General features: G+C 38.1%; 1 protein-coding gene across 1 annotated transcript; it reads left to right on the forward strand.

Annotated features, from left to right (window-relative positions):
- The first annotated feature begins 215 nt into the window (after positions 1 to 215).
- On the forward strand, positions 216 to 4,641 carry LOC125748680 (C3a anaphylatoxin chemotactic receptor-like). The gene is made up of 2 exons (XM_049025146.1): positions 216 to 337; positions 1,244 to 4,641. The coding sequence occupies exon 2, from the start codon at positions 1,246 to 1,248 to the stop codon at positions 2,293 to 2,295; it is 1,050 nt and encodes a 349-aa protein (XP_048881103.1). The 5' UTR covers positions 216 to 337; positions 1,244 to 1,245; the 3' UTR covers positions 2,296 to 4,641.
- The last annotated feature ends 3,559 nt before the right edge of the window (positions 4,642 to 8,200 follow it).

The following is an 8,200-nucleotide window of genomic DNA, read 5'->3' on the forward strand; positions in this document are numbered from 1 at the left end:
ACTCGTCTTTTATACCAAAGAATGACTATACCAAGGAAACAAGAAAAATAAGTTAACAATTTAGCGATTCAATTCGTATTTTAAATACTGGTTAATGGCACTGTCATACATGTAAGCAACAAAGATAGAACAGGAAAGCAACAGTAAAAGAAAAAAATAGTAAATACATTTTTAAAAAGATAAATGGCTGAAATGCTTTCCCTTCATATCAACACTGAGAGGAGCTGTACCTGTGCCAAGCTAAAAAGTAGGCTACGCCTCTCAAAGTTTGCCAGTTCAGGCGGAAAGCTTCCAGCAGCACGATCGTCTGTAAAAGATCAAAAAGAAGCACTTATAGGTAAGGTTTAAATACGTGTATTTTATAGATTGACATACAGTATTCTGTGGAGTTTATAGAAAAATATAAAGTTGTTTTTTGTACCGCAAAAATACAACACAAGAAAGGTGAAACAGTATTTTTCAGCTTTTATGATGTGCTGTATAACAGATATGTGCTAATTAGTACGTAGGGTTAACCACCGTTATCTATATCAAACTTGTACATACATTGCAGACATAGCCTATATATGTTTTTAATGTTTTTTGACACGGCTACTGTGCAACGAATGTATCAGTATTTAGGTATACTGATAATTCCTATTTTATATTTTGCAGTTAGACTGGGGAGGTTGTCCCTAAGATACTTTAACATACCGGGATTATTTAAAAATTATTATTAGTTTACTATCGGGAGACAGAGTAGCAGAGTGCATTTTACTAGTTTTAAAAAATATTACCTATAGGAAACATATTATCAAGCTTTAGACATCTTAGACTTACGTAACATATTTATGCATTGATTTTGCTCGCGTTCATCTTTGTCCAGCTGTTTTTCTTCACTCGGATCTGTATCCTACAAGCGGATTATCACTTTTATCCCCAGCTCTAAAGATGTGAAACAGCTGTGCTACTCAATGAGCCGCAGAAAATGAATATAATGATCCTAGTTACGTTGCCCCAACTAGGATAAGGAATTAGTTTTTGTTATTATTGTTTTTTATGTCTATTGAGAAGTAAAATCAACAAATAGAAAGTATTATTTTAGGCTTTAATGGTTAACTTGGGGGCTGAAAATAATAGTTTAAATTAAGATGCATTTCTTGCTGTTTGACTATATTGGCTATTTCTTGCTTTGAGTTAAAGTTTCACCATAGTGTGTTTCATTTAATGATCTATTTCTTTACTTTTTTTTTTTAAATAAAAGTCATGGGAGACCCAGTAAACATCACAGATGAATCCCAGAGGGGGAACTCGTCTTACATCAGCAGAGGGAACGTACAAGTTATGGCGACAGTTGTATACTGTGTGGCATTTCTCCTTGGCACTCTGGGAAACGGGCTGGTCATTTATGTGACAGGATTCAAGATGAAACAGACAGTCAACATCATATGGTTTCTTAACCTTGCGGTGGCCGACTTTCTCTTTACTGCTTTCCTGCTCTTTGACATTGTCTACATCTCCAGAGGCTTCGTCTGGCCCTTTGGAGACTTCCTCTGCAAGCTCAATACCCTGGTTGGAGTGCTGAACATGTTCACCAGTGTCTTCCTGCTGATGGTCATCAGTCTTGACCGCTGCTTGTTAACATGGATGGCTGTATGGGCGCAGAACAAACGCACCGTATGCCAAGCCAAAGTCGTCTGTATAACTATATGGTTAATTTCCCTTGGTTGCAGTATTCCATACGGTGCTTATAAACAAGTGTTTCAGTACAAAAACTCTACTGTTTGTGGTGCCCCAAGAATCACTGCAACAGTTCATAGAGATCTCATTATTTTCAGAAGTGTGGTAGGGTTCTTTATCCCCTTTGTTATTATCCTAGGATCATATTTAGCTATCGGTAAGCGTATTATATCCCTTCAGAGAAAGAAGAAATTAAAACCCTTCCGGATCATTCTGGCAGTAATTCTGGCCTTTTTCCTCTGCTGGCTGCCATTTCACGTATTCCAGTATTTGGACTTGAAGTGCAACTCTGACGGCGATTTCAGCGGGACCCTTTGTAGGGTCGTGTCTGTTGGAGTGCCCCTATCCACTAGTGTGGCATTTCTAAACAGCTGCCTGAACCCCGTCCTGTATGTCTTTTTGTGTGAGAACTTTCAACAGAAGTTCCGTCAGTCCATCCTGTCCGCTCTAGAGAGCGTCTTTTTAGAGGAACATCTCTTTATAAACATTGGCAAATCCAAACACACACAAGCAAAACCCCTGAATCAAGACCAAATGAACGAAACTGGGGCCTTTCTAATGACTCAGAATAACTGAGAGTTAAACTTATTTACACTGGCAGACAAAGTGGGCCAAATAAGGAACTGTATAAAAATAATTATTTCCTTATTGCATTTGGCCATTTGCATCATATGTTCATTGTGCAATCTTCAATAGGGTGAAATTGACATTTTAGACAATAATACAATGTAGCAAACTAATTTTAAAAATTAAAGAAAATTGATGTGTTATGGTAATGGGTTCATGAGAATGACCCATATTGTACTTAAGAACGAATCCATATACTTTTTCCCTATTCAAAACAATTTCTGTGAACTATCAAATATGACTAACCAATAGATATGGTGTAAATATGATGTAAGATTGCATTTGGCCATGTAGAGGTGTGTGACTTAATATGGCATTCCAGAACACGTACTGAAAATGCAATTAGAATCACTTAAGACAGTGGCCGAATGTGTGCAAGGGTAATTTACATGTGACACACCGATATTTTGATGTTTCTCTTCCCAAAGTGCGTATCTAGCCTAAGGCTCTGTCCAAATTCAGGGGTGCATCCTTCGAAGAACGTGGTCTATGAAGACATGAGGCAATTCCCAATATGGCTACTTAACTGTACTTGTATACCCATTTTATGTCATCTTCCATTGCCGAAGACAAGTTCCAATTCTTCAACAGAAGTACAGAGGACTGTAGAAATCCTTGGATGTCGTTCTTGCCCTGTCCCAAATATCAAGAATGCATTGGTGCACCCTTGCCAAATGAGACCAGTTCCATGATTCATTGTGCCCCAAATTCTTGTGAGGCAAATTAGCAAGACCAGTCTTACTAAGACCACAGGTACTATTTTCATATTCTAGGTATTGAGAAATACCCTTAGCCTTTGTAGGCTGCGTTCTTCAAAGGTTGACCACTATTTGTGTCACCAGCTGTTCCTGCCCTTACCCTTGAGTCTTAGCCAGGACACGCCCACTTTACCTCTGCAAAATGAATCTTGGGATATGTTGGCTACAAAAGATCTATCAGGTGCATCCTTCGTGGAAATGGGCCGAGAAGCCTTGTTGAACTGCTGTGACACACTCAGTCTTCGAGCGCAACTTTACAAGGATACAGCCCCTGAATTCGGTGTGTTCAGTGTATTTAAACCCCAGACTTAAGTTGATCAGAAAATACGCTTAAGTGTAAAAAGCATGCAGCTGCACACCTTTTTTACTTCAGCATATCGCAGACCCCCCATAAAGCTTCTATTACCCTCTTAAAATGTATTGGTAACAATCCTAATTTTCTTTATGAACATAATAAAATGAAAACCAGACTTAGTACTAAATTCAGGGTAGCTTTTGACACCTTTTCATGACTATATACAGTGGAACCTTGGAACTCGAACGCCTCTTAATTGGATCAACTTGGACATTAAACAGGTCTGTTTAATTTTTTTCGACTTGTACCTAGACTGAAATCATGGAACTTGACCGTTCCTGCTAAAATTTATATCCAATCCAATCCAACTTTATTTATAAAGCACTTTAATCAAACCAGCACAGGACCAAAGTGCTGTATAGTAAATAAGTTAAGAAATTAGATTAAATGAAACAGCATCATAAAAATAAGAACAAAAATAAAACACATAATACATAACGGCCCTATATTAAAACAATATAAAACAACATATAATTAACTAAAACAATCAAAATGAAAAAGAGCTAAAACACACATTTCACAAGGTGACAAAGGCCAGGGTATAGAGATTTTTATAGATGTTTTTAGAAGTGATTTAAAAACAGAGTAGAGGCCTGTCTAATAATAAGGCAAATCATTCCACAGTTTGGGAGCTTCTACAGCAAAGGCATAGTCTCTTGCAAGTTTACACTTAGTCCTGGGTACATTCAGGAGCAGCTGATTGGCTGACCTGAGAAAGCAGGTGGGTGTATAAGGCAGTAGCAGCTCAGAGAGATAGGATGGGGCAAAAGCTAAAAAAGAGTAAAGCTAAAATAGGGGAAATGGGCTCAAACTTCTGAGTGCCAGTTAAAAGACGAGCTTGTATGGGTTGAGACACGTTCAACTCTGCCAATTCAGAACTTAAATGGGGCGGTAAAGTGCTTTGGAGCATGGGATTGACATTTGTTTGATGTTTATCGCTTTTGTATGCGTGCTTTTTCATGTGTGTATTAGCTTTATATTGATTGTCAATGCTTTTTTATCATTAATAAGGTAGGTAGATAAGTTTAAATAATGGATTAAATTCATTTACATTATTTCTTATGTGGAAATGTAACCTGAACCTCAACCAAATCACAGTTTGTGTTTCAAGCTACCACTGTATTTGTTTTTAATTTGCGTTGTATATTATAATACTAAATAAATAAACTTACAATAACACTATATATTGAGTTAACTCTGTGATTTTTGTTTACACAATTGTCTACTATCTGGCAGTGAATGAGGGTTGCAGTTAGCTTTTGTACTGTATTCTACCAAGAATGCCATATGCCATATCAGTGAATATCAGTGTCTCGCATATATACCCTAAGAAGAGTTCAGACTGTTTATTCATAAATATAAGGAAACATTCATGGTATGATTAACGGGTGTCTTTTTCGTTTGTTTTCTTTCTTTCATTTGTTCGTTTTCTTTCATTCGTTTTCATTTGTTCGTTCATTTTCGCTCGTTCGTTCTCGTTCGTTCTGTCTCGTTTGTTCGTTCTTGTTCTTTCGTTCTCGTTCGTTCATTCTCGTTCGTTCCTTTTCGTTCGTTCGTTCTCGTTCGTTCATTCGTTCTGGTTCGTTCGTCCGTTCTCGTTTGTTCGTCATCGTCCGTTCGTTTTCATTCATTCTCGTTCGTTCGTTCTCGTTCATTTTCGTTATCGTTCATTCGTTCATTTTCGTTCGTTCGTTCATTTTCGTTCGTTCATTTTCGTTCGTTCATTTTCGTTCGTTCATTTTCGTTCGTTCATTTTCGTTCGTTCATTTTCGTTCGTTCATCTTCGTTCATTTTCGTTCGTTCATTTTCGTTCGTTCATTATCGATCATTTTCGTTCGTTCTCGTTCGTTCTCGTTCGCTCGTTTTCGTTTGTTCATTTTCGTTTGTTCATTATCGATAATTTTCGTTTGCTCATTTTCGTTCGTTCATTATCGATCATTTTCGTTCGTTCATTTTTGTTCGTTCATTATCGATCATTTTCGTTTGCTCATTTTCGTTCGTTCATTATCGATCATTTTCGTTCATTCGTTTTCGTTCGTTCATTATCGTTCGCTCATTTTCGTTTGTTCATTATCGATCATTTTCGTTTGCTCATTTTCGTTCTTTCATTATCGATCATTTTCGTTCATTCATTTTCGTTCGTTCATTATCGTTCGTTCATTATCGTTCGCTCATTTTCGTTCGCTCATTTTCGTTCGTTCATTATCGATCATTTTCGTTCGTTCGTTCATTTTCGTTCGTTCATTTTCGTTAGTTCATTTTCGTTCGTTCATTTTCGTTCGTTCATTTTCGATCGTTCGTTCATTTTCGATCGTTCATTTTCGTTCGTTCATTATCGATAGGGGATAAATAGGGGAAATGGGCTCAAACTTCTGAGTGCCAGTTAAAAGACGAGCTTGCATGGGTTGAGACACGTTCAACTCTGCCAATTCAGAACTTAAATGGGGCGGTAAAGTGCTTTGGAGCATGGGATTGACATTTGTTTGATGTTTATCGCTTTTGTATGCGTGCTTTTTCATGTGTGTATTAGCTTTATATTGATTGTCAATGCTTTTTTATCATTAATAAGGTAGGTAGATAAGTTTAAATAATGGATTAAATTCATTTACATTATTTCTTATGTGGAAATGTAACCTGAACCTCAACCAAATCAGTTTGTGTTCATTTTCGTTCGTTCATTTCCGTTCGTTCATTTTCGTTTGTTCATTATCGATCATTTTCGTTTGCTCATTTTCGTTCATTCATTATCGATCATTTTCGTTCATTCATTTTCGTTCGCTCATTTTCGTTCGCTCATTTTCGTTCGTTCATTTTCGTTCGTTCATTTTGGATCGTTCGTTCATTTTCGATCGTTCGTTCATTTTCGATCGTTCATTTTCGTTCGTTCATTATCGATCATTTTCGTTCGTTCATTTTCGTTCGTTCATTATCGATCATTTTCGTTCGTTCATTTTCGTCTCCTTCTCCTCCTCTTCTGGCGCCTGGTGGTGGCGGGAGGCGGCGCGATGTCCGTAAAAACAGACGGCGAAAAAACAGGCTCCGGGTGAGGGTAGAGGAAGGGCCAATATCTCCACACGGAGAAAGCGTGTGAAAGCGAGAAACCATGGGGCTCGGCCTCAGGGCTGGAGTCAGGACGGGTTTCCTAGTGTCCGGAGACTGCCACGACCGGGAGAGCGAGCAGGCTCCGAGACGGATCGTCGGCTCCTCTGTTCTCCCTCTCCGCTGCTTCTTCTTTTTTAGGTCCGTCATTCTGTCACGATCCGGAAGCGCGAGTAAAGCGCAAGGGTAGAGCTAGCGAGCAGGAACAGGCAGGCAGGCGGAATACGGGGCAAAACAAAGGGTTTAATTGCAGGAACCGGGGCAAGGGACATCAGACACAGACTGACTGGTTTTTATTTGAGGACTCCTTCCATCTGAATGAAAATCAAAATATAACTTCAGAATACTTGTGGATAATTCTGATAAAGTAATAATTATAAAAGCCTAATGAAATAAAACACAAGAAGTTATGCCGATATGTATACTGAACAAAAATATAAATGCAACACTTAGTTTTGTTCCTATTTTGCAGCAATTTTAAAAAAAAATCTATTTTTGTAGGCATTCAAAGAGCATATATGTTTCAAAAATTGCAAAATAAATCATTTTTTGTTAGTTTTCTTCTGTATTAATAATCCATCTACTGCACAGATGTGGCATATCAACATGTGGCAGCAAAACCACTACACAGGATTTCTTAAATATGGAGACTATGAAAGGGCCGTTTGTCATTGGAATGTCCACTAAGAACTGTTGCCTCTACTTTTGGCAGAATATCCAACTGGCTTCACAATCATTATCCAAGTGATCTGTACACTCACTGCACGTCACTAGGGCTGGACGGTATGGCAAAATATTTTATCACTTTTTTTCATGGCTGTTTGTTTAAGTCAGGACCTTTGAACAGCCACCCCCAGAAAGCCAATTCATTTCAGACAATGGTCATTCCTATTTCAGGTTAGCTTAACTGACTGCAAACATAAGGTAAAAAACATAGGTCATAAATTGTCATGACAACACAAAAGAGTTAAAGAAAATCAAAATTACTTTGGCTAAGCCTGGTATATGGGTTCTAGTTATAGGGCACTCCCCTGTCAGGGTTTTCTGCCTGCCAGTCCTTTCCTCTTCAGCTGGTGAGGCACCAAGTACTCAGTAGCTGAGGTGACTAAGACGAACTCAAGTGCCAAGTGACAATATGTATCATGAAAGACAAATTTAAAGCCAGATGAAGAGAACATCCAACTAAGGCTGAGTAGGAAGAACCAAAACTCAGGCTAAGGCAAGGAGACATTAACCAGAGTGAGTGTAAAAATGCGTTTTGCAGGTGTGGGTAAAAATACATAACAATTGCCTGGAGATGGAAATGGGTAACTGACCACACCTATAACATGATTATGTGCTGTGTGTAACAATACAACCATTTGCCAATTGGTTGTGGGTGGCCACTCCAGCTGTGACTGTGACATTAACTCCAGAATGTATACAGAAAAGTAAAAAACTTAACATATTTCCTGGGACACTGGGTTCTGTCTGCAGAAATGCATTGCAATGTAAAGCCATTAGAGTATCTCAAACAATTTTATAGTGAAAATACTAACTAAATAACTTAAGCCTTGGACACAGTGTAATAAAGAAATAACAGATTAGAGAAATCTTCTCAGAGCACTGCAAATTTCTCTCACATGAATACATTTTAATCCAT

Source organism: Brienomyrus brachyistius, chromosome 9 (genome assembly GCF_023856365.1).
Source record: "Brienomyrus brachyistius isolate T26 chromosome 9, BBRACH_0.4, whole genome shotgun sequence".
Lineage (NCBI taxonomy): Eukaryota > Metazoa > Chordata > Actinopteri > Osteoglossiformes > Mormyridae > Brienomyrus > Brienomyrus brachyistius.

Coding starts and splice junctions, on each gene's coding strand:
- LOC125748680 (XM_049025146.1), top strand. CDS start 1,246: ATGGGAGACCCAGTAAACATCACAGATGAATCCCAGAGGGGGAACTCG.